At 53.6% G+C, this 26,305-nt stretch overlaps 1 protein-coding gene across 6 annotated transcripts in view; it reads left to right on the top strand.

The window, feature by feature from the left end:
• Nucleotides 1–25,885, top strand: part of CHST15 (carbohydrate sulfotransferase 15) — a 99,539-nt gene extending 73,654 nt beyond the window's left edge. For 2 of the 6 annotated variants that reach the window (XM_082636091.1, XM_082636092.1), the window contains exons 6-7: nucleotides 1,325–1,481; nucleotides 7,479–9,440. In XM_082636091.1, coding sequence (XP_082492217.1) covers nucleotides 1,325–1,481; nucleotides 7,479–7,898 — 577 coding nt within the window. In that variant the 3' untranslated portion in view covers nucleotides 7,899–9,440. Of the gene's footprint in view, nucleotides 1–1,324; nucleotides 1,482–2,846; nucleotides 4,112–7,478; nucleotides 12,282–24,185; nucleotides 24,353–24,471 lie in introns of those variants that run through there. The other 4 variants (XR_014295321.1, XR_014295322.1, XM_082636093.1 and 1 more) reach the window with 4 other exon arrangements.
• Nucleotides 25,886–26,305: the final 420 nt, after the last annotated feature.

The following is a 26,305-nucleotide window of genomic DNA, read 5'->3' as shown; positions in this document are numbered from 1 at the left end:
TGCGCCACCAGGGAAGCCCCGCCCCTGGGATTTATATGGATTATCTTGTTTATACGTCAGGAGGAAAGCACAATTACTAGTCCTGTTTTACAGACGAATTTAATGCTAGACACCGCCTCCCCGCTATGACTTAGAGTACGGGAGAGAGAGCGGGCCTGGGGATCAAAAGTTGAGACCACAGGGGAAATTGGGGCCAAAAACGTTGAAACAAAGCTGTGCTCATTACAGTGTTGTAACTTGTTTTGTTTTACTTTTTGTTTATTTGATATAAGAAAAGAATTATCCCATGGTAAAAGAAAGCATCTATCTGTAATGTTGAAAGTCCAGTAAAATATATTTCCAGAAGATTTGTGGAAAAGAAAGAAAGAATTATTCTGACTCGTGTTGAAGAATGGTAAGGCAGAGTTTATTCAGGGCTGTAGCAATAGGTGTAGGGACCACTGTGGTCGGGTCTTGCAGCAGGGGAAGGAGATTGTGGTCAACTCCAAATACAAGGAAGAGTGGGAATTTATAGCCAAGGAGGATGTGGGTCGGTGGATGGGAAGTTGCTAAGAAGAAACAGCAGGGGTAAGGGGGGGTTTTGGCTAAACCGACCTAGCAAGATTCTTGTTGAAATTGGGGGATACAGAGACCCACAAGGAAGTCTAAAACTCAAGGCCAAGTTGGGAAGAAGGTTCAGAGGAACCTGAGAACGGCTTGGTCAAAGAGAGACTCTGTCTGCTCCTGCGTGAAAACACTTACATTCGTGCGGTGGGGTTTGTGTGAACAGATCCATGTGTGTGGACACACATGTAGGCCTACAGGCCTCTGCATGCGTACATGGGAGTATTTTTACACTGTGTTAAAAAATAGGTCCCTGTCAACCTAGAAAGATACGTTTCATAATTTTTGTTTTAACGTTCAGAGCCTGTGGTAAGGGCTGGGAATTTCACGCGGAATTGTAATACGGGGAGAGCCACAGCTGTTCCGTTATTACTGCTGCTGGCAGAGGAGAGAGGAACCGGAGGGGACGTAAAATTTTCACGACCTCTCTCTGCCTGAGGTGCCTAGAAAGAACCGGAAAAAAAAAAAAAAAAAAGAAAGAAACCACAGAAACTACGGGTGGCTTGTCTGGGGCCAGGAGAGCGGGTAGCCCTGGGAAGGGTGAGGGTGTCCAGGGTGGTAGGAAGTGGCTCTCTGCCAGGGTGGGGGTGTGGCGAGAGGAATGGTTGTGTTTTAATGAACCAAATGAGGTCATATAATCGCTTGTAGATTTCCATTGTCACTCAAATGGCGAGATTTCACATTCCCGGTGGTAAAAGATACCCATTTGTTTTATTCACAGGTTGTACTCAGACTATCTCTACTTTGCAAGTTCGAATAAATCTGCAGATGACTTCCACGAAAAAGTGACAGAAGCCCTGCAGCTGTTTGAAACTTGCGTGCTGGGTTATTCACTGCGCGCCTGTGTCTACAACAACACGCTTAACAACGCCATGCCTGTGCGTACGCGGAGGGGGGGCTCGGCGGTTATTATGCCAGGGCGTTGTGCATCGGGATTTTAGCATATCAACAGAGAGGCTTTTTTTTTTTTTTTTTTTTTTTTGCAGTACGTGGGCCTCTCACTGTTGTGGCCTCTCCCGCTGCGGAGCACAGGCTCCGGACGCGCAGGCTCAGCGGCCATGGCTCACGGGCCCAGCCGCTCCGCGGCATGTGGGATCTTCCCGGACCGGGGCACGAACCCGTGTCCCCTGCATCGGCAGGCAGACTCTCAACCACTGCGCCACCAGGGAAGCCCCAGAGAAGCATTTTAATGTGCAAATGCCTCTCCCCGTGCCTTTGAGCGGTGGCTAATGCAAAACAAATATTCGTGGATGCAAAAACTGTAAAAGCTGATGGACCCTCTCAGCTGGCTCCCTGCTTTCTCCCGTGCCGATCTCCCAGTTACAATGCTCTCTCCTCCCTCTGCAAGAGAATGAGGGCGCATTTAGGAAGATTACTATTTAGTGAGGCTCCGAAAGCACACCCTGCAATTAGGGTTGGCAGACCAACTCTCTGATTGTCTTAAGAGCGTTCTCTCCAATGCTGGATTGTTTTGTTGGTTTAAAAAATTACCCACCGGTGACTTTCAGTGCTTCTCCGACAGGGTCTTAATGGCAACATATTTTCCATCGATCCCTTTTTTCTTTGTTCTTGTTCGCCTCCAGGAATATAGCTGTACGTTTCTTGCCCTTTTTTTTTTTTTTAAAGCGAAAGAAGCTGTTAATGGTGAATTCAGCACGGTTTAGCTAAGGGATGGTTTTCTGCTGCACAGCACCCGGGGTTGTCCTAAGTGCCTTTTCAGCAGGTTTGGCGCAGTGGGTAAGCCTTCTTCAGCGAAGCTAATATGTCACCCGCCCCGGAGCGTGGTTCACAGCCTTGCTCCGCTGAGCGTGCCATGTGGTGAGATCTGCTTGAGGTGGAGGCTTGGGAACCCCCAGGTGCGGTGGGGTTCAAAGTCAAGAGGGTTCACCTCCTCTTCCTCATTATCTAGGCCATCTTATCTGGCAGGATGCGCAGACGCAGTAGGTAGGATTCCAGGCTGTCCCGCTGGAATTTATAGCTTGGCAGGGAGGAAGCACACAAAGGATCAACACAGAATCTGGCTGGGGGTGTGGGGTAGGAGTGGCCTTTGGAGCCAGAGAGGGGTGTGGGTTCAGTGTCCACTCGGGCAGCTGACTCTGGGCAGTTGTCTTAGCTTCTCTGAGACTCAGTTGCTTCATCATACAATGGGGTAAGAGCACTGCCTTACTAGGCTGTTCTAGAGAGTGGTCGTTCATTCGCATGTAGGGGGCGAGAAGATAATCCTTTTCCTCTACCCATCTCAGGTTCGTTGACCGGGGCCCTGTAAATTAGACTGACGGAAGATAAACAAGAGAAAAGTAAACAGAAGTTTATTAACACGTACGTATGCACACGTGCGTATGCACACGTGCACATATACACGGGAGCCCCGGTGATGAGTAACTCGGATGGGTGGTTAGAACTCGGGCTTATATAGCGTCTTAACGAGAGAACCATAAATATGTAGAGAAGTGACAAGACAAAGGAAAAGGACTTTGACTTCCTAGGGTGGCAAATTGTGGGAAGGCAGATGTCTGTGGGAGCCAGTGGTCAATAAGGGCTAGTTTTAGCAAGGTCTGTCATGTGGACTCCTTTGGTGCTGTCTACAGGCTGATCGGGGTCTAGAGTTGTCCCCAGTGATTAACTTCTGTCCTTCCTGCTAGAGAGAGGACGAGGGGTACCTTGCAGGGCATCATCGTGTTCAGTCCTCTCCGTTTCCCTGAAATCCAAGCCCATTTTTACAGATGAGAACACAGAGGCTCACAGAGGTTAACTCTCCCAGCCAGAGTCATGTAGCTTGTGATGGGCAGGCTCAGGGTTTAATCCCAGGTCCCATGGCCTTTGATGAGACTCATGGCACTTCCACCTTCCCTAGCTGGCTCCTAAAAAGGAGGGTTTGAACCGGCGGGAGGCATGTGCTTTTTCATTCAATTCCATGTTTTGCTGAGGATGAGGAGGCATCTCTGGTCAGAATGAGACCCCAGGGCAAGATCAGTGACAGGATGGCGGGGCCGTGATGTAATGCGGATCGCCATGACCCTTCGGTCCCTGGAGAGCTCCTGCACGGTGGGAAGGGCCAGGCAGGCAAGAGCAGTCGGAAACCCTCCTCTTCGGGCTGAATCTTCATTTCTGGGATGAGAGAAGCGAATTTCCCTCCAGCTGTGAACCCCAGCTCAACCACAGTGCAGGGAGGCCCATCTTTTTCAAACGTACGTGGAGCGTGGCGCCACCCCGCTTAAGACCTTCCCTGCCTTCCTGTGGCCCCTGAGCGCACGAGCCCGCCCCGCCCACCTGTCCACCTCCCCCAGGCCACCTCCCCTGCCTCCCTGTCCACTGCTGCTCTCCGGCCACGCTCTCTCCTGCTAGGTCCTCGTGCCTCAGAGCAGGGCTTTGCAAGGTGCGCTCCCTGGACCAAGAAAATCAGCCCCCACCCCGGGAACCTGTCAGAAATGCAAACTCTCAGGTCGAGCCTCAGACCCCAGAATCAGGAACTTTGGGGGTGGGCCCATCAGTCCAGTCTGTTGAACAGCCCTCCAGGTGGGTGTGTTGTGCGCTTGGCTTGGAGAAGCCTGGTTCCAGAGCCTTCCACACTCCCCTCCCCGGCATGCGCTTCTCCTGGTTTTCGCAGGACTCTCATGCTTCAGGTCTTGCTTTCATCTGGCCTTCTGTTCTCTCTCTCTCCACACTGTTCGTTTCCCCACAGCATGTGTCACAACTGGCGATTATAGATCATTGTTTCTTCACCATTTTAGCTCTGTTTCCACTAGATTACAAGCGCCACGTGGCCAGGGGCCACGTCTGTTACATAGCAACATCTCTCCATTGCTTAGCAGGGTACCTGACGTGCAGGATGCACTAGATTATTAGCAGAATGAATGAATGAATGAATGAATGAATGAATGGGGAGCTTGTGAAACTAGTGGAGAGGCTGCGTAGAGAGTTCCAACCAAATCCCTAATGGGGACCAGAGAGGTTTGGCGTGTGCCTGTCAGGGGAGACCCTGCACTGGCTCCTCAGCTGTTTTCCCAGCATGCGGGGGACGGGCCCCAAGCGCAAGTACCTGGCTTCAGGACCAGGCTCTGGAGGGTCTTCTCCGCTGACCCTGGGCAGGCAGGACCCCGCACTCCCTGGGCCTTGGTTGGTTTTTCCATCAAGAGCCGGCTGAAGCAGGTAACCTCAGAGGCTTCTCTCCGCTCTGGTGTTTTAAAATTTTAAATGTATCGGGCGCTTCCCCTAAATAACCTTTTTATGTTCATTCCATTTTGATTGTCTGGCCGATACTGGGGAAGGGTGTGGAAAAAGTGTTGCGTGGGCCTGTCTTAGATTTGTTAGTAGTGATGCTGCGCACACCGGAAACCGTCACCCGAGGTGAGCGGCGCTTCCCTTAACTGGTAAGGGGGCTGGGGGTTGGAGTGAGCCAGAGGATGGAGTGCTCAGGGGGCCAGGGGAGGCTTCCCCACCTCTCTTCCCCTGCAGAGCCCCCAGGTTTGTTCCCTGCCTGCCCCCAATGGCCCCTCCGCTGCCGGACCAGCCCTCCTGGGCAGGAAGGCTCAGTTGCTGGAGGCCTGGGCCAGTGGAGGGGGCTCTCCCCACGAAGACACAGACACGCTTTCAGGGAAATACTGTCACCCGTGGACAGGTGCAGGGACCTCTGCAGCTACTTTAAAACACCCTCATCCTGCCGCAAACTCCCAGCTCCTTTCCTTCTAGAAGGTTCTGAGTAGCAAAGGCGGGTTCCCTGGAAGATATGAAGCTCATCAGGCTGGTCCTCCCTGGGAGGGGCCGGCCTGGGAGCCTGACAAGGAACCGAAAATCTCTTGATGACTGAACAAGGAGACGTTCTCATAGCGGTTTGTCTGTGTTGGAGGCGACTCGTGTATTTATTTCCGAGGCTGGCACGTGCTCATTTTCTCTTTAGCTCTGGCCCAGCTTGACATCTTTTCCTGAGCTGGTGTCTAAGGTAGTGACAACCTGAGGGCTGTAGGCAGCTAATGGATTTTGGAGCCAGTTTCTCCCCTCTAACTGTTTTTCTTCCTCCACCACCTCCCACACAATTAGAAAAACAATGAAATGGAGAGAGACTAGCGAAGAGATGAAACTAGCGTCTGTACCTATTTTGTCAGGCGTTTCACCGTCTTATTGTTGCCACCGCGTTCAGTGTGAGTGGCTGGGCGCAGGCCACTCGCGGCTGGGATGATGGAAGAGGCTGGTCCCCGCCCTGGAGGAGCTCAAGGTCGAGCTGGGAAGGAGAGGAAGTAGGATGTGAACGTGTCGGCTGCAGGAACTGAGGCTGGGCACTGGGAGGGGCTGGGCCGGGAGTCCAGTCAGACCAAGGACCTGCCCCATGCGGAGAGCCAGGCGAGGCCAGGCATTGGCGTGGGAAGCTCACGCTCAGAGACTAGAGGTGGGAGCGCCAGTCAGGGGGCCGTGACAGTGCCAGGCAGGCGCTGATGTGGCCTGAACAGAGACGAGAAGGGGGGCAGATGAGAAGCAACTGGGAAGACCACAGCGAGGGAGAGCCAGAGGCAGGACATGGAACGGGGTCCCAGAGGACGTGGTGGGCAGGGCCAGGGGTGGGAGTGCCGGAGAAGGGGGGCCTCAGAGCAGAAGGGGAAGGGCCTGTTCTTTTTCGGAGCCTTGCCAAGAGTTTAGAGCCCACTTTGAAGTTAGAGGGGGCGGTCCCCAGGACCGCTCTTCCTCCTGACACCATGTGCCAGTTGGGTGCAGTCCCCCAAACCACTGTCGGGTTCAGTAATTCACTCGAAGGAATCACAGGGCACGCTGATGTCTGTTACACTCGAGGTTACGGTTTACAGCAGGGGAGGGACACAGACTAAGCTCAGCCAAGGGCAGAAGCGCATGTGATGATACACGCAGAGCGTTGCCATCCAGGGAAGCCCACCCAAGCCTTCGGTGCCCCAAGCACTTCTTGAGGCTCCTCACGTACTAACTGCCTGGCCGACCTTTACTGTCCAGTCCCTCCTGGAGGTCAGGCCGGTACTGCGTGGCCTAAAGCCCCCATCGTAACTCACACTGTTAGACTGTCCAGTGGCCAGACCCCCCCAGGCAAGCAAGATACTCTTACCAGGCAGGACATTCCAGGTGGCCTAGAGATCACCTTCCGGGAGCTGAGGACGAGGGCCAGACCTCTCTGTGGTCAGGTTCGTGCTTCACCACACATGCTTGCAGTTTGGCATGAGACAAGGCACAGGAGGAGGACGAGAACCCCGACGCATAGGTGGAAAGGGATGGCTTCGTACAACTCTGCTTATATTGGGGTGTGCTCACACACCCAAGGTCATGGACGTCCGTGTGGCGCCAGGCATTTGGCTGTTCCCTCTCGGGGCTTGTTGCTGGAGCATTTGCCTCGGGACCCTTTGTCATTTGATTTTCTTTTTCCTTTTCTTGGAGAGCTTGTAATGTGATGGAGTGTGATTACTTTTTCCTTTTAAGGCCTAGAACCCTTTTTCTTTGATTTGGCCACCTGTAGACTCTGTCACATTCATGAGCTTGTCTTTTCTCACGGCTGTGGTGCGCTGGGCATAGGAGCTGAGGCAGCCGGGATATGTGCAAAGAACATTCGCACCATCGGTGGGTGTGACCTTGGCTTCTCCCTTCTCCCCGCTCCTCACTATGAAGTGGTGTGGAGCTACCTATAAGGTTAACCTGAGGATGACATGGGACCCTGAGGGTGGGAATCCTTTGTGCGGGGGGCAGCAAACCCAGCGTGGAGAAGCAAGAACACGTGGCGTTTAAAATCCAGCTTCTGAAGGCGGTTGTTCGCGGGGACAGCTCTTCACTGTTGGTTTATAATGACGTGTGTGATACGTCTGGAAAAGCGCCGTCGGTGTCGGAGGAATTACCCCTGAACTAACGCCTGCCTTCTTCGGTCCTAGGTGAGGCTGCACGTCGGGCTGTACGCCGTGTACCTCCTGGACTGGCTCGCGGTCTTTAAGAAAGAACAGCTCCTCGTTCTCCGCCTGGAAGACCACGCCTCTAACGTCAAGTACACCATGCACAGGGTCTTCCAGTTTCTCAGCCTCGGTATGAATGTCGCACTGGAGGCCCACAGAGCAGGGCGCGAGCTCCGAGGACACCGGCTCTGTGAGGCGCTCCCCGCGTCCCACGCAGACCCGAGCCGAGCAGGGTGGGCTGAGCCGGGAGACCCGTTAGTACCTGTGTGTCGAGCACCACGTGCACACGGGGCCTTGCGCATGGTGTGGGGAGCCGTCTCTGGGGAGGAAGAGATGGCCTCTCATCTGGGAGCTCCCTCACTGGAGGGAGAGGAGGAAGCCAAGACTCGAATAACCAAGTAACTGGTAGAGTGACATGGGGGAGGTTAGCGATCTCCCGGTGGGTCCGTACACGTGACTTGGAGGCCCAGCCGCTGAAGCGATCCTGGAAGGGAGGGTGTGAGCTGCGCCTTGAGGATGGACAGGGTGTCTGGGCGCCTGGGACCGTCTTGCAGAGGCCTCAGGGCCTGGGGGAGGGGATGGACAGGTCCATGTTTGTCTCAGCTTTGCTGGGAACCTCCGGAGGCAGAGCCATGTGGCTGGGTTTGGGCTCCTGGGCCTCTGGGGAGGGGAACCTGCCCCCAGCCAGAGGAGACCATCCCCCAGAGTCCCGAGTGGCACTTTGTGGCATCAGGTCAAGTCGCCGGCCACGGAGACGGCTGGTAGAGGCGTGTACACGGGTGCAGAGTGCTTCCCCGTGGATGGCACCCAGGACCGCTGCAGAGGCTGGAGCGTCCTGCACGCTCCTCCCCAGATGCCCCCCGTGGCCCTGTCTCATGAGCTTGCCTGGGAATTTTGTTAATTGAACTTTTCCTGAAATCTCTTTGCCCGCCACTGGGACTCGGGACCCTTTTGTCATTTGATTTTCTTTTTCCTTGTCTTGGAGAGCTTGTAATGTGATGACGTGTGATTACTTCTTCCTTTTAAGGCCTAGAACCATTTGTCTTTGATTTGGCCACCTGTAGACTCTGTCACATGCATGAGCTTGTCTTTAATCCCTAAGATGGACAGTAAGGCCAGTTCTGTTCCTTCCCTGTCACGTAACCCGAGGACACTGGGACGTAGTTTTTCTGTGCATGGGCTCAGGACTTCAGACTGATGGCGAGAGGCCGGGGCACAGAGGCCTGAGCAGTGGTCCTGGGGGTTAAGCCAGTGAGAGGTTTGCAGTCCCGAGGGCTGAGGGTGGAAGTGGCAGCCTCAGGGGGCAGCACCAGCTGGCTGGTTCCCGGCCTCTCCCCATGGATGTGCCTGCCGCAGGTGGAGGTTCAGCCAGTGGGGGTCTCTGGGCAGGTGGCCTCTCCCCTCCCCCCACGGCCACTTCACAGCACGACACACAGGGTGAAATATGGCCCCATCACGAGGCCCTTTGCATCAGCCTGAAGTAGAAGCAGTGGGGGCAGACTTCCAGTGGCTGGTGAGCAGGAGAGGCTACGTGCAGGGACTGTGTGTGGCAGGTCGCCCAGTTACCCAAGGACAGGCTGGCTCCCGTTTACGGGCAGTTGGAAATGAAACTGCGCCCCAGAGCCCCAGCCTTGCTTCCAAGGGTGGGGTAACACACCAGACCCCAGAATCTCTGCTCTTTCACCCTGGAATTTCCACCTTCCACCCTCAGCAACTCAGAAATGGATCCACCCAAAGAATTTGAACCTCCAAACACATTCTTACGGGAAACTCCTGTCTCAACAGGAAGCACGGCTGGGATTTTCTCAAAGTTTCTTTTGCCTCCTGCCTCATTGGCTCTTTCCTTTGTGTTCCAGGGCCCTTAAGTGAGAAACAAGAGGCCTTGATGACCAAGAGCCCCGCATCCAACGCGCGGCGTCCCGAGGACCGGAACCTGGGGCCCATGTGGCCGGTCACACAGAGGCTCCTGCGGGACTTCTACGGGCCTTTCAACTCCCGGCTGGCGCAGGTCCTCGCCGACGAGGCCTTCCTGTGGAAGAAGACGTGAGGCCGGGTTCCTGCTGCTGCCATGATTTCCATGCTTTGAAAATCTCTCTTGGTGGGGAACCCTTTCGCTCAGAGCCTGGAGAAAACCTCTCCCCAGGCCCACGTTTATGGAAACCAGTTCAGAATTTCCTTTGTGATGTTAAACAGCCCGGCGATGGACCCTTCACCGAGCCTCGGATGGAGGCTGTTGGAAATTCCACTTGGGAAAGGGTCCCCTCTGCCCCGAGCGTGGCTGGGGTCCGGGGTGAGGCCAGCGGACGCTGGGCTGGGTGCCGGGAGGGAAGCGTGGAGTCTGGGCTTTGACAGTTCTGGGTGGAGGTCCCGCCCCGGGGCTGGCCAGACGTACACTATACATTCAGCTTCGAAACCCTCTGTTTAGATCACTAACCTCATTTTGGCGGAGAATGGAGGCTCCCATTTTTTTTCCCCTTTTACCCCAGAGTCAGCCCTTCCATCTCTTCAGATTTAAGCCCTGTTAACTTCACTGTTGACGAGAAAAAAGACACAAGTCGCTGTTTGGTAGCACATTCGTGTCTCGGACCTCCTCCCCTACTGGCCTGTGGACTTCACTTATGTCTAACAGAAAACGAACGCATTTAAAACAAACCACTTTCTACATGTCACTGGCTGGAGCTTTCTTTGCTGCCCCTTTAGATGTTTTCTCAAGGGTTTTTTCAGTTTCTAATTGGAATATAACTTCAGTTTAAAATCGGAAGGGAAATTTTTGCTGTTAATGCCAGACCGAGCACCTCGAAGGAACTGATGGAAAATCTGGGCATCTTGGCGCTCGCCGTGCATCTGAGGTCCTCAGAGAACCGCAGCCGTTTGAGGTTTTAGTTCTGGGTGCGACAGGCTCCGTTGCTCTGCCTTTCCTCCCAAGTGAACTTGTTATCACGTTCTCCGCCGTGTGTGGCCAGAGGTCCTTCCTCACTCAACGGACTGCAGGACGCTTTCTTCTGATTCGGAAGCACAGCACATGAGGTATGCCTGGGCCAGACATGCTGTGCGTTGATTTGGAACGAGAATGCCGGGAGCTGTGTCCTTGACAGAACTTTTGGGCCACTTGGCAGCCTGGTTTACTGTTGGATGGGCTGAAGGTCTTGCTGTTACTTGGAGGTGATGGGAAAGATTGAACACAGTCCTTGCACGCAGCCCCAGGCGGGACCCCAACCAAGCTTTGCACGTGGTTGTCAAGGGAAGCTTCTGCGAATCAGAGCTCTCCAAGTCGAGGTCCCGGATGCACATCAGTCAGAGAGTGCAAATGCCTACACGCCCAGCCGCCAGTCGTGGGAGTGAGGATTTGCTGAGCTGTCCAGCCCTAGTGCCGTTGGAGATGGGATGCTCGGCCCATTTGAAGGCGTATGGAGGGCTCTGAATGGCACGGCCGGGCTGTTTCTGCTGTGAAGGAGCCATGGACCTGAACACCCGCTTTCAGGGACAGGCCCCCATTTCTCTCCTGGTGGCCCTCGGAGCAGCAGCCAGCAGGCAAACCTGGCCTGAGCACAAGGTGCCGTAGGGGACGTCACTTGCATGTGTGTGTGTATTTATCTGCAGCGCAGGTGCGGTGTGCGTGGGTGTGTGGGTGTGTGGGTGTGCGTTTCTGAGTGGGTTCCCTTCAGTTCTGTTGCTGGTCAGCTTTCCCCGCTCTGGACACACCCCTTCATGCATTTATTTCTCTTTCAGTTCGCTTGTCACTTTCAGCCCAGATTTTTGCTCTTCGGCTCCAACTGTAATTACAAGGACTTTTCTTACACACCCCTGTGCATGTGAACAACATGTAACGTAATTCTGCTTCTTACAGAAGTATTACTGAAAGTCTTATTTCCAATATTATTTGGTTTATGATACAAATCTTTTTATAGATGATCCCTTGGTGGCGATCAGCGCCGTGCAGACCCGGTTTCTCCAGGGGCCTTTCTCCAAAGGGCTGTCTGTCTGTTCCTTTGCTTTCCTCTGCTCTCTCTCACTCGAGGCCCCACTCTTGGTGACAGCACGGCTGCCCTTTCGAGCCGTGGTCCTCGAGCCTGTCATCCCAAACCAAAGCGAAATGGAGGATTTCTCACGACCCGGTCTGGAAGTTCCTTTGTGTCCCCAAAGCTGTGCATCGGGTTGTATTAAATTGTACTCCCTTAGTCGCGTAAGGTATGTTAATGAACCACTGTTATGCTGTACGTTTATTAATGTTGAACATAATTAAATGTGGACCCCTGTGACCGGGACCCGGGGGTGCATGCCCCTCCTCATAGGTCGTCAGAGCACTTGTGGGAGGTTTTCCGCCGTGTCCGCTGTGCGTGAATGAACCACGGGAGCAGTTCTGTGTCTCACCTGCGTGTGATGTGCACCCGGTACGCAGGGGACCTGCCGCACGTGGTGACGGCGCGAGAGAGAAGAGCAGGCAGGAGAGGCCAGACGTTACCAGGGCCTCCCACGTGAGGCCAGCCAGGGGTGTGAGTCAGAGCGGCGAGGTGCAGCCCTGCCCACAGACGGGCCTAACGTCGTCCTCAGACGTTTAGATTTGATGGCTGGGTGACCGCAGGACCTGCTGCTCCCAGCAGGCTGCTGCCCTCATTCCGGGGGCCTGCCTGGCCCCTGGGGGCTGCGAGTTTGAGACCCCTGGTGTCACTGGGGGCACGGCATTGTCCCTGGACACTCAAGGCCCCCACGTGCAGCCAGGGCAAGCCTGAGAGATGAGGTCCTCTCAAGTTCGGGGCTCTGGAAGCCGGGGCCATCCTGGGGGTAGCAGGGAGCCTGGGTTGGTCCCCGAATTCTGTAAAGACTCACCCTGGGCGAGCGTCTCCCCAGCACTGCCCCCCCACCATGGTTGTGTGCTGGGGGAAGAGGGGCTGGCGAGTCCAGGCCTGGAAATGAGGAGGACCCCAGCTCTTGATGGCAAAGCCGGGGCGGCTTCACTCAGCAAGGAAGATGCTGTGCCTGGGAGGAGAAGCGGCCGGTGGGAGACGGGGGTCGGGACAGACGGGTGAGTCTGGAGGGCTGATGGCACAACCCCCCCCCCCGGGGCCTGCCCAAAACCCCCTCTGCTGTGGGACCACCTCCCACCCTGACTCGGGAACCAGCTCTCAGGGAAACATTCTGACGAGGATCATCTCTGTCTTCGTGGAAACCTCCCCTTGGAATGACCTCTCCCCAGATGACTCTGTTTGGGAATTGAAGCAAAGGCCACGTGCTGCTGGAGGAACCTGGACCTCGTCCAGCAGTGAGACGCCTTGTGTGTGGGCGGGTATTTTTCTGTTGCTGCAGAATCCTCACCCTGTGGGCAGATCCTGTTGAGACTCTAGGAAGACCTCACTTTCCCAGAGCTTCACCTGGCAGGGCTGCCTGCAGAGCAGCCTGGGGAGCTATGTAAGCTGCAGCAGGTTACACCGGACCGCGTGGCTTAAACTAACACCACAAGGTCATTACCTCACAGGTCTGGGGTCAGAGATCCAAGCTCAGTCTCACGGGGCTGAAGTCAAGATGTCGGTGGGCAGGACTGGCGCCTTCTGGAGGCTCTGGGGAGAATCCGTTTCCTTGCCTTTTCCAGCTGCTAGAGGCCGCCTGCATTTCTTGGCTCGTGGCCCTTTCCTCCACCTTGAGACTCTCTCTGACACTGTTTCCTTCATCTTGTCACCTTCTCTGCTTCTCCCCCGCTGGCCTCTTGCAAGGACCCTTGCCATGACTCTGGTCCACAGGATGCTAATGCAGGATCATCTCCCCATCTCAAGGTCACATCTGCAAAGCCCCTTTTGCCAGATAACGTAACATTTATAGGTTCCAGGAATTAGAATGCAGACATCTTTGGGAGCCGTTATTCAGCCAGCAATAGCGGGGTGGGTCCAGTAGGCTGGTCGGCAGTCAGAGGATGGAGTGGGTGCCCACGGGTCGGTCCCTTGTGGCTGTGCCCTGAGGGGCCCATGCAGGTCTGAGTGCCTAGCAGAGGGCTGAGCTTCCCGACACGTCTGTTCTGAGATGGCGCATCTTCCTGTCCAGGCAGGACCCTGTGACTGGAGTGAGGGGGACTGGGTGAACGGCACGTTGTCCTTTTGTATGCTTCTCCGGAGTGAGCCACATGGTGGCCCCAGGCCCGGATAGGGTTCTTTCTCCCTCAGGAGACCCACAGAAGCCACATGGGCAGTTTCGAATTTCTCCAGTTCAGCTGTTTCTGAGTGAGTTATGCTCCCAAGGGAGCAGCTTGTGAAAACTACAAATATGGTTAGAATGGCTTCTGGCCCCTGAGAGAGTCTCGGGGGCCAGTGGCCTCATGGTCCCATGCTCCAGGGATGCCTTTGGAAGGCAACCGCCAGCCTCACTTTCAGTGCTCGTGCCTGATGGCCCCCGACCTGGCCTTGACTCCACGACCTCGACTCTGTCCCTGCTCCCGAAGCCCCGCGCCTTCAGCCTGGCCCTTGTCCCCAGCCCTCCCGCCCCTCCCCCTCTGGGTTCCCATCCTTTGCAGAACTGCCCCTGCTCAGGTTCCGAGTGGCAGGGTGGAGGCTGGGCGGTCCTGGGTCTCTTAGGCCTGCAGGTTGCTGTCCTGAGAGCCTGCAGGTGACGAGGACGCCACAGGGGCGGAAGTGGTGGCATCTCAGTGACTGCAGCAGGCCCCCAAGGAAGAACAGTTCCCCCTCGGCCGCCACCTGGGAGTGTCTGAGTCTTCCTGCCGGGGGCCCAGGACCCGCTCAAGCTGCACCTGTGCTCATTACCCGCACGCTTGGGGCGAAGCAAAGAGTAGGATGGTCCATCCCGTGTGACCGCCCCGCTCTGTGGGTGCCCAGCTCCAAGTCTGGGGCACAGAGGAGAGTAGGAAGGGGGCTTCCCCTCCCACGGTGGAGAACCCCATGGGTGCAGCGGCACAGGGGGCACGGAGGCCGCTGGGGCTCCTGGGGCTTTCTGGTGCACCCCCGGCTCTGTATGCTCTGAGCAGCCCCTTTGAGATCAGGCCCCGGTCAGGTCTAGAAGTAGGTGAGTCCGAAGCCTGGGCCTCTCTGAGTCTCACGACTTTCCCAAGGCCTCACGTTGAGGTGGTAGTGGGGACCCAGCACCTCAGCTCCCTGAACAGTTCCCTTCTCGCAGAGCAGAGAAAGGCTGGGTCCAGGGAATCAAGATGGGGAGGCTTCCAGCATCTTCTCCTGGAGTCATGAGCCATCTTTCTCCACCATTCTTCCCCTAAAAGGGACAGTCTGACTTGCACCCATCAAACTCGGCTCCCCCAGGAGGACAGTGTGGGGAAAGGGTGAGCCTTGGGCCTTGAGCCAGATGAGCTGGGTTCAAGGCCTGGGTTGTGTCCACCCCATAACCTTGGGGACACTGCGGGTCCCTTCCACATCTGCAGGTCTATGGGCTTCATGAGTGGGTGTTGGGAGTTAACGAGGCAATGGTACACGAAAGTATAAAGTGAGGATCAGAGAGGCTACACACCTGCCTGAGGTCACACAGCTCCGATCCCCAGAAAGAGCAGAATGTCAACTCAGATTTTTCACTTTTAACTTCATAGTCAATGCTTTTAACCACGGTGCTACAGCATACATCTCCCCACTCCCCCATCAGGCTCCCATCCCCAGCAGCCTGTCTGCATTTCACCTGTCAGCTCCCATCTCAGATGCCCTTAAGGTTGGGGCAGCAGTTCCTGAGTCTTCTGGGGCAGAGGTTTCTGCAGACCTGCCCATCCAGGGGTCTAGGTGGTGACTGGGGCTTCTAGGGAAAACAGGAAATAAACATGGCTTTGTTTTGCCGAGAAGGTCTCGCAGCTGAGAGTCCTGCTGCCAGAGGCGTCCTCCCTGCCCTGGCCGGCTAAGCCTCCCACTCACAGGACCAGGCTGACCTCACAGGACCTTGGGCTGGCTGTAGCGGGGGGCTTCAGAGTCACATCAGAAGTGGATGGTCTGACCCTGGGCTCAGCCCCTCCTGAGGGCCTCAAAGGCACCAGGGGACACACTCAGCTAGAAAGTCTGCAAAGAGTCAAAATTTAATTTTTTAGCAAGGGTTTTCTGAACATCTCCTTTGCACAAGGCGCTGGGCCAGGCATTAGGGTGGGTGGGGGCTGGTCGTCTGCTCATTCAGTGATTCTTTCACTGGTTCTTTCACCACGTATTCGTGGAGCCCAGTCTGCGTGACGCAGGAGGCGGGGAGGCCAAAGGCCAAATGGTCAGAAGCCAGGATGAGGCGTGGAGCTGGTGTCCACGCTGGGGAGGATGGGCTGGGTTGGGTCAGAATTCTCAGAGCATCTGTAAATCCTACTTAACCACACATACATTTCTTAAACCTTTTATTTTTACTTAAAATATTTAAAGTACACTAATTTGTCTTTTGATAAAAGGGCCAAAGCCTTTTACCCAAACATAAGTCTGCAGACTGGAGGTTTGGGTCATCTTTCTGGCTGAAACCGCATCACGATGAATCAGCACTGGTTTCCGGTTTCGGTCCTCTAAAGGGGCATGAGAACTGGAAGGCCCTTGCGAAGCCTCTGAAAACAGTCTTTCATTGTATATGTGGTTGTTCCCCTCATGTGTGCTGCGACTTTCCAAAACTTCTGACCTGGTTTTTAGAAATTGACTCATATTTTGCATTTGTTTACATCAGTGGTTCTCAAAGTGTGGTCCAAGGATGCGGGCGACCCTCGAGGCCCTTTGGGGAGATCCACCAGCCAGAACTAAGACTCTGCATGATCATACCGAGACATCATTCGCCCTTTATCCCCTCATTTACTCATGATGTGCACGTGATCATTTCCAGCGGCTGAGGCCCACTCTGGTGCCTGATGGACTATGTGCTTGTGCATTCATGGGCTTTGAAAATCTTTCCGCTTTAATTTCTAATATAGTAAATACTGATAGATGTGAACCACATAAACAAAAGCTCTTTGGAAATCTTCGATAAGTTTTGAGAGTGTAAAGGAGCCTTCATTCTTAACAGTTTGAGAACTGCTGGTTTCTATATTTATTAAATCACACATTTCTAATATCAAGCACAACTGGCATAAGAAAGACTTGGGGGGCTTCCCTGGTGGCGCAGTGGTTGAGAGTCCGCCTGCCAATGCAGGGGACGCGGGTTCGTGCCCCGGTCCGGGAGGATCCCACATGCCGCGGAGCGGCTGGGCCCGTGAGCCATGGCTGCTGGGCCTGCGCGGCCGGAGCCTGTGCTCCACAACGGGAGAGGCCGCAGCGGTGAGAGGCCTGTGTACCGCAAAAAAAAAAAAAAGAAAGACTTGGGAACAAACAAAACTGACCTGTAATAAACTCAGAATTGACTGGAGGGCGTTTTGCAGAACGGCCGAGAGCACTGAGCATGCCCTGAACATCAGCAAGGGTGCCTAGGGGACGAGGAGGCAGGCATCTGTCAGTGGGGAGGCCGGCTGAGAGGCATCTACGGTACAAGCGGTGAGAGCAGTGATACGGGTGCTGTTTACTGAGCACGTGCTGAGTGCCAGGCCCCGGGCTCCGTGCAGCTCCAAGTGTGGCCTTGGATCCTCACCACCACCCTAGGGGAGAGGTCCTACCTTTCTTCTGGTTCTGTCATTGTACAGGTGGGGGAACTGAGGCTCAGAGGGGCCGAACAACAAGCCCCAGGCCCCCAGCCCCTAAGGAGCAGTTAGTCCTTGATCTCAGGTCTGTGGATCTCCAGGGCCCGAGTCTTCACCTGCACTTCTCACCTCTGAGTCCCTGAAGTCTCTGAGTTTCTAAGGAGGCAGAACCTCAGGTGAAATCGGGGGCTGCCGGTACCTTCGGGACAGTCTGGGCTGGGAGGCCGACACACGCACCTGGGACGAGGTCAGGGCCAGGTGGCCTCTTCAAGGTCATTTTCTTGTGGAAGCAGCAGAACTGACCCGGACAGCACCCCACCCCACCTCCCGGCACCCCATCGGTGCCCAGCTTTGCAGGGGCCCTTGGGCAGAGACTTGATCCTGGCCTCTGCCGCCCTCTTACTGCATCCCTTCTGTGTCCTGCGTCCACCTGGATGGGAGGAAGCTGAGCTGCGTGTGTGCTGACCCTCAGGAGGAGCCCCTGACTTTTTGGGAGGTTGAACAGGTGGGACCGGCTGCTCCAGAGGCCCTTCCGTCTCACGGTCTGAGGCTTTCTCAGAGCCCGGGAATCCCGGGCTGGTCCCATCCTGCCAGTTCTGAGGTTAGTCAGGGGCCCCCTGTGGCCCCCCGTGGCCAGCCGCTGCTGCTGCTGCTGTGGATTGGAGCCGTGGTTGAGGAATGGGGAGTGGCAGCTGCCCTCCTCAGGGCTGGCCTCCACATCTCCGAGGGGCAGCTGGACATCCCAAATGAGGGGCCACGGTCACCATGGAGATCTTTTGTTTACTCCCGCCTCCACGTGAGATAATCTGCAGAACTGCCGTTTTCTACACTTTCAACATAGCGGAATTCAGGAAAATTCCACAGCCAGGCCAGCCTCCAGTTCTAAAGGCAGCAACCCAGGCAGCCTGCACAAGACCTCAGGATGCAGGCGAACTTCTCTGGCCTCTAATCTACTTCCCCTAAGAGAGCACACGCTTTGCTTCTGCTCCACGTTTTCTGCCTCCGTGCCTTTGCTCAAGCCAACGCACCACCAGGAGGGCCCACCCTCCCCACTGTTCAACTGAGCCAGCTTCTTATCCCACCCCAGGGCCAAGGGCAAGTGTTACCTCCTCCTCCATGCTGGCCTCCTGGATTCCACCCTGCCTCCTGCCTCCCACCTCCTGACCTGCTTGAGGCCTCTTCCCCTCCTCAGTCTCTCTCCCATCTCGTGTGGTGTTGATTACTTTCTACGTGACTCTGCAGTCATTTGTGTGTTTTCATCTTGCACCCAGACAGCGAATCCTGGGGGCACACAGGCTGTTCCTTCCCCCACCCTCAGATACCCAGCCGTGGAGTGATGTCCCCAAGAGGGAGGCCGTGAGTGCCTAGAGAGAGAACTGACCTGGGAGCTAGGGATCTGGATGACAACGGAGCCAGCGACTTGACTTCTCTGAGCCTGTTTCCCCAGCTACTGAGCAGTGTGGGGGCCTGGAGGCTTTCAAGGGGCCCTTTCAGATCTGCCCTTCTCTTTGTCGCCTTTTGAAGACTTGACACTTTCCGCAAGCTGCTTACGAGCCCAAGGTGTTTCGCAGAGGAAGTGTCTGCCGAAGGGGTTGGGCCGGGAGCGGCAAGCCCCTCCCCACTCTTCTGGGATTCCAGGCTGGCTGCCCTGGGAGCAGAAGGCACCGAAACACAGCCCTGTGCTGCCCCCGTGTGGCCTCTCTAGGCACTGCACCCAGGGGACCTGTCTCAGCCAGCCTTTCCAAGGGCTACCCTGGCAGATGCACATCACCAATCTGGATGGCCCGCTTGACCCTCCACTGTCTTCTTGCTCAACGCTCACCTGGGCCAGGGAGCTCCTGGGGACTAGCAATAACCCTAATAAGAGGACGTCCAAGGATGGGAGGACTGCGGTCTCAGATCAGCCAACCAGGAGCCTTGTTCTGGAGGTGCCGTTATGTGGCGAGGATGGTCGTAGGAGCCCCCAGAGGTGTTCACATGTGCTTCTTGGTCTCCGGGCTCTCCCCCCGCCCCGACCTCTGCCGGGTGGCCTGCAGGCCATGTAGGATCACGCCCACAGTGCCTGCAGGGAAAGGAAGGCTGGGAGAGGGCCAGCCTGGCTCTCCGTCAGGTGCTCCCACCGCTCTATCTGGCGCGGCCAGAACACAGCTCCTAGTGGGCTGAGCTGAGACCCTCCTGCCCCTTTGGGACTGGCAGTGGTCAGGCACCTCCCCAGCCCCTCCCCATCTTGATCCTTCCCACACGTAGGTCTCCCCTTCTCAGCCCTTGTCCTCCACACCGCCCTTCCTAATACCCTGTCCTGAGCTGACCTGAACCTGGGTCTCGGGCACCCTCCTAGGACTGTGCATGGCCCAAGAGGGCCCTGGGGGAGCCCTCACCCGCCCCAGGGGGACCTCAGACGCGGGAGTATTGGTGACGGGAAGGGGCCGGGCTTGACGCTTCTGCCTGCAGACCTGCAGAGCTCCACCCTCGCCCGTCCCTGTTCCGCCTTCTCCACTCCTCCCAGCATCACCTCCTTCCTGGGCTCTCCTCTCTCCTCCCTGCAAGATGGCCCTCCTGGCTCCCGGCTCCAGGCCCCACCTCCATAAGCCGTGCTCTGTGGCCTCTTAGCCCTACCCAGGCAGGTTCCTCTGTTACCCTTGTCCTTGCCAGATGCGGGGGAGGAGCTCAGGGGTCCTAGGGGACCCCCTCTCCCAGGTGTCCTGTGCTGACCCCCGTCCTGCCTTAGTGTAGATGAGCTGAGGTCTGGGACCTCCACGTGGCAGTGGGTCCCCCTCTCTTTTTTTTTTTTTTTTTGCGGTACGTGGGCCTCTCACTGTTGTGGCCTCTCCCATTGCGGAGCACAGGCTCCGGACGCGCAGGCTCAGCGGCCATGGCTCACGGGCCCAGCCGCTCTGCGGCATGTGGGATCTTCCCGGATCGGGGCACGAACCCGTGTCCCCTGCATCGGCAGGCGGACTCTCAACCACTCCGCCACCAGGGAAGCCCTCCAGGGAAGGATTTTATCTTTGCTTTGGTCTGGATCCAAGGGATCATTTCTCTAAAAACAAATTTTGCAATAACTTTTTGGTTTGGGATGTCCTTGCTTTATGGGAAGTATAAATTAAAACTGTCCATCTGGTTGGGTGGGGTGGGTTTGGAGCTTCCGTTTTGTTTTGTTTTGTTTTTGTTTTATTCTCCAAAAAAAGTTTTATTCTGGAAAAAATCTGGCACAATTTATCCCATTTTCCATTTGTCCATAATGTGTAAAATCACTGAAAAGCACAGTGAGAGAGCATGGTTATTATCTGATACTTACTTGTGTCCTACAGTGTGGTGGTCTAGCATTAACTAAAGCAGCATTGGTCCTCATATCTACTTTCAGATGAGAGCCAATATTTTGGAGCTTCCATTTTTAATGGGATCTTTTATGCACCCTCATCTTTTCTGAGCAGAGTCAAACTTTGCTCCTGAGATTGCACTTGTATTTTCTGAGTCTTTCTTATAAGGAGGGGCCAGTCTTCCAGGGACCTGACTTTATTCAGAGTACCCAGTTCACCTCTGCCTCTTCTATGTCAGGGATGTGTTTCCTCTCTTCCATGAGCGTTAAAACCCAGCCCCTAGACCTTAGGACACATATTTACATTTGACCCCTCCCTGGGCTTCTGTGGTGTTGGCTCATGAATGATCCTTCTGGCTTGTGGTTCCTACTTTATCTCTGGCTCAAGAAGTGCCCTCTTTCCTTCTTTCAAACTTGACTATGAATTAGAAAGAAACTGACATGTTTTGGGGGTGCAGAGATGGCTAGCAGGGCAGAGAGGGGAATTTTCTAGTCAACTTTTGTGATTAATTCCTAGATTAATTTTGCAGTGGTCAGAAGACACCTCTGAATGATGTAAATCTTAAAAGTTGTGAGGTTGGCTTTATGACCCAGCATATGGTTCATTTTATTAAATATTTGTGCATTTAAAGAGTGCGTATTCTGTCATTGTTGGATGTAGTATAGTTCAAACTAACTGTGCTGTTCACACTTATATCCTTATTGCTTTCCTATTTTTATTGAGAGCCATGTGCTAATGTCTTCTAACATTATTATAGATTTGTCTCTTTCTCCTTTTGGTTTAGTGCTTATCTGGCATAGTTTTTTCCCCCAACCTTTACTTTCACCATTTTTTGCTTGTTTTTGAGGTAGATCTCTTGTAACCAAAATATAATCAAGTTTTAAAAATCTGATGTGAAGTTTTAGTTTTATTTGGAGTATTTAGTCCATTTACATTTAATCTAATGATTAATATATTTGGATTTATAGCTACACTTTTACTATTTGCTTTCTATTTGTTGTACCTGTTTTATGTTGTCTGCTCCCCGTCCCTTTCCCCCTGGTATTTGGCCATTTGGTCCTGTTTCTTGGCATGCCTAGTAATTTTTCATTGAATTCTGGGCATCGTTCATCCTTTTCTCTGATGGGTGGATAAACTGTGTGTGTAGGGGTGGGGGTTAGTCATCTTAATCCAATCAGGAACTGAGTGGATGCTATTCAAGTACTGCTACTCAGGGCTGGGTGGCAGGATTGGAACACCTCTGCTCATGTCTGCTCCTACAGCATGGTTTTAAGGTGTGTTCATCAGGGCTCTTGCCCCATGATAGGTCCTGAACTCTAGTCCTTGTGTCCTCAGCACAGTGAGAAAATTAAAAAACTTCACTTACTTTTCAGGCTCTGTGTTTACCTTTCTAGTTTTCATCTTGTTCAGCTTCAGAAATCTTCAGATATTTTGAGGGGGAAATTGACTGAGAGCTGGGCTTAGTTCTTTGCCCCACTGCCAGCCCCAAGAATCTCATTTTTGTCTTTCCAGATCCATAAACCTATCAGCGTCTTTGTTAGTTTCCTTGATCCCCTGGTAGCTCTAACCTGGACCCCTTGCCTCTTGTTCTGTCCAGGATTCCCAAGTGCCCTGAGTAGAAAAGTACACATTTATTAAACATTTTAAGTTTAATACAAAAATAAAGAAAAATATTTCAAGACCTAATACTCAGCAAATGAAGCTTGTTCAAGGTTCCAGTGCAGGACCTTGGCCTTTTAGGCTTGATTGCCTCTCCAGGGCCTTCAAACAAATGTTTTTTTGGTGTGTCGTCAGCCTTCTTGTTGTCCTCAGTATTGGTCCTCTGCAAGATCTCCAAGAAACAGAAGTCCCTTTGTATTATGTTTCAACCACTTTATATTTTGGGGTCTATATGTTACCCCAAACTTTCCTATCCTAACTAATACATATTTTACCAGCATTTCTATATATTTTTAGGAGGAAGTCATCCATAATAACTAGTCTTCCAGTTGATTGAGCCAAATGGCCTTATATTGATTACAATTAGAAAATATGAAGGACGTACTGTCATTGGTCACGTGGTATAGAATACACAGTTAAGTACGTGTGAAGAGAAATGTTGAAAAATGATACGTCTTATTAAAAAGACAATACACATTTATTAAACATTTTAAGTTAATACAAAAATAAAGAAAAATATATCAAGACTTTGTACTCAGCCAATGAAGCTTGCTCATGTTGGAAACTCTGGACCCTGGCATAGAACACAAAGCTCAGCCTTTTGCATTCATCGAGTCAAGGAGTTATGCTATTTATCTAAAAAATCCCTTTAAGTATTTGCCCATGGGAGTTTCTAGAGGGCATTTACACCCAGCACTATACATATAACACTATACATACATTATAAACACATGTATGCATATACACACACACACACATATATATATATATTTGTTCATTGCCACATACCCAACGCCTGAAAGAATGCCTAGAAGAAACAGGTGTTTAAAAAAACATTTGTTTGGGCTTCCCTGGTGACGCAGTGGTTGAGAGTCCGCCTGCCGATGCAGGGGACACAGGTTCGTGCCCCGGTCCGGGAAGATCCCACATGCCATGGAGCGGCTGGGCCCGTGAGCCATGGCCTCTGAGCCTGCGCGTCCGGAGCCTGCACGTCCGGAGCCTGTGCTCTGCAGCGGGAGAGGCCACAACAGTGAGAGGCCCGCGTACCACAAAAAAACCAAACCAAAACAAAAAAAAACATTTGTTTAATAAATGAATGAATAAACTAAAAAAAAAAAAAAAAAAGCCCTTGCACTCTGTGGCAACTATCGTCATATTTTTTTTCAATCTTATTTTTCTACACTTTTGATTAGTAGAGTCATATTATATAGACAATTCTATATGCTGCTCAAAGCAAAACACACATAAAAGAAAACTTAGTATAGCATGTGCTGTGTGCCCCTGGCCCATCCAATTCACCACATAGAGCCCCAGTTTCTTCCTCTGAAAAACAGACATATCGTGACAGGGTTGTGGTGAAAATCCAACGGTAAAGCTCTTACCGTTATTCCAGAGGCATAACCGCACGATACATTGTAGCTATTAGAATTTTAGGAGCAGTAGTATCAGTAGTGACCCCAGTCTAGAGAGGGGTTAACCAACCTGCTACAGTCATGCCTGAGGTCCACACTCTGGTCTGCCCGGCCCCAGGCTCTTTCCATCTCTACCTTCAGCCTCAAACCATACCCGGCACCATGTTGGGTCCTGAGACTTCAGAGAAACTGAAAGCTTCCTCTGGCAGCTGGAGTTGGAGTGAATCTGTCATCACTTGCCGCGATGATGCTGCGTAACAAAAACCTCACCAAACCTCAGTGTCACACTGTTAGCATTGATTTAGCAGGTTATGAGTCTGGGGGTCAGTGACGTAGGCTGGGCTCTGCCAGACGGTTCTTCTGGTTGTGGCTGGGCTCACCCACATGTCTGCCAGTTGGCTGCAGGTTGGTAGACCCAGGGTGGACACAGCTGGGACAACTGGTGACCTTGGCTTTAGTCCACATGGCCCACCCTCCGGCAGGCTGTCCTGGGCATGTTCTTGTGGAAAAGGCTGAGGAGCAAGAGAGTGAGGGAGAGATGCAAGTGTTTCTTCAAGCTTCTGCTTTTGTCACGTTTGCTAAAATCCCATTGGTAAAAGCAAGTCACGGGGCAGAGACTGAAATCTCTGGGGCAGGATGCCAGGCCCACAGTGGGGGGTCCTGAAAGTGTCATGGCAAAGGGTGGGGTACAGGAAAGGTGAGGAATGGGGACATCAATGCATTTCATCTGTTTCAGGGAGGAGAAGACACAGAAATCATCCAGTTAGCCGCGGGGGCAGACAGATCAGAACCCCCCTGTGTCATGCCAGCAGGATGACCTGTGATACATGAACAGATGGGCTCCTTCTAACCCCCAAACGCTTGAACTGGGCTGCTGGTCAGGAGGCCCACATTGCCCGGGGGCAGGTCACAAAGGAAAGTGTGCAGGTGGCAAAATCCTGGCTTTTAACTTCAAGAGCCTTTGACTGGGAATAAACAAAAGATTCAGAAATTTACACAACAACATGTTCTTTCATCAACAGGAATTTCCCTTCCAGATAAGGCAAGGAGCAGACCTCCTAGGAAGAGCAGAGAGAGGGACGGTCAACAGCTGAACTTGAACTTGAACTTGAACTTGAATGGGGACCGTGTGCTCCTGAACCAAGCATGTCAACTTCACCGAGAGCATCAGCCAAGGGGCTGAAAACAAAGGCGGCGACCATTCTCGTGGAAGCTGACCAGGTGTGGTGCTCTCAGAAGAAGCGCTGAGAACTTGCCAAAAACCCAGGCAGAAGGCACAGGGCTTCCTTCGTCCTTCTGTCTGCAGTAACCTTGAACTTCAAGGAGCTGAACGGGCCTGGTGCCAGGAGCTAAATTGGAGCAACTGCTGGCCCCAAATTAGGAATTTATAAGCAGCTCTGGGCTTATAAGAATCAAAAGCATATTCTTGCCCCAGTAGAGTTCGCCGGGATCCAGAAAGAGTCACACAAAGAGAGACCAAGAGAAACAAAATCTCTGGAGAGTTACATTTGGGGTGGCTGGAGGCTAGGTTGGCCCTAGGGTGACCTACGTGTCCCAGTTTCCCAGGACTTTCTTGAATTCAGCCCTGAAAGTCCTGCATTCTGGAAACCCCCTCGGTCCGGTCACCTGGTTGGCCTGGTGGCCCGAATTGCAGGACAGTGGAGAGCCATGGACTCCTGTTCTGTGCCTCAGCTGGGTCCTGCTTACCTGGCTGGCTGTGGGCTGGGACTCAAGGGGCAAGGCCTCCCAGCAGCCCCCATGGCTGGAGGCACCTGCAGCATTTGGGGGACAAGCCTGGTCCCTGAAGAGCACGGGGAGAGAGTCCCTCTTCTCGTGGCTGCCACTTCCCATCTGACACCTGGACGGAAATCTGTGTGGCCTGCGTGTCTGCAGACGGACAAGGACTTGATGGAAAGCTGTCCATAAACACAGAACAGCAGGGCAAAGGGCAGACACCTCCCTGGTTGCAGCTGATGGTGGTACCTGCACATCCCTTGGTGCCCAGCATCTTCAGGCCCCTGTCCTCGCCACTGTGTCTCCAGTGCGAGGCAAGGCAGGGAGGCCTGGGGGGATGGTGGCATAGAAGACCCCCTCCCCTTCCGCCCCGACCCTGCTTCCTAGGCTGGGAATTAGAGGACATTTAGTTAAATATTTTAAAATAGCACCCAAACAGTTTGACTGTCCTTTCCAGGAGAAAAGATGAAGCAGCCCTCCGCGCGCCGAGCTGGCCCCCTCTCCGCAGAGAACAGACCTCAGGGGCCTGGGAAGCGGTCTGTGAGGAGCAAGCTGGCGGCCAAGCTTCCTGCCCTGAGCCTGGAGCCCTGAGCCCTGTGGTCTTCCCTCGTCAGGGATTTGCAGTGACAATGGGACGCTGAAATTCAGAACATCCTCACCACCCCTCACTCCCCAAATATATTTATATACGTTTGCACTGTTCCTGTTGTGTTTATCATCATTTTCAATGTCTTCCTGACAATTTGAGAGATTTGTGGGATTGGCTCAGGGATCTGGACAGGACACACTTCCCAAAGGCCAAGCTTACATCCTCTGCTGTGTCCCTGTTCAATGGTTCCACTGTTTAAAGAAGTGTCAGCGTCACTTCTCATCACACATCAAGTTCACAATTGATACTTAACACACTGCATTACGTTTAAAAACTGCACACGGGTAGAGCTGGGTTTTTAGGCCTCCCCAGCCCCTTCCCCCCAGCAAAGCCTCGGGCCAGGGCTGAGAAACGGGGTAGGAGGAGGAAAAAAGGAGTTAAATCCTGTGAGTGTGTGTGTGTGAGTGTGAATGTGCGTGTGAGTGTGTGTGGCGAGGTCTTCTACGCCAAGGCCCCCGGGGCAGGGTCCTGCA

Source organism: Mesoplodon mirus, assembly GCF_964341445.2.
Source record: "Mesoplodon mirus genome assembly, chromosome: 2".
Taxonomy (NCBI): domain Eukaryota; kingdom Metazoa; phylum Chordata; class Mammalia; order Artiodactyla; family Ziphiidae; genus Mesoplodon; species Mesoplodon mirus.
Note: the sequence above shows the minus strand (reverse complement) of the source record. Positions and strands in the feature narration are given on the sequence as shown.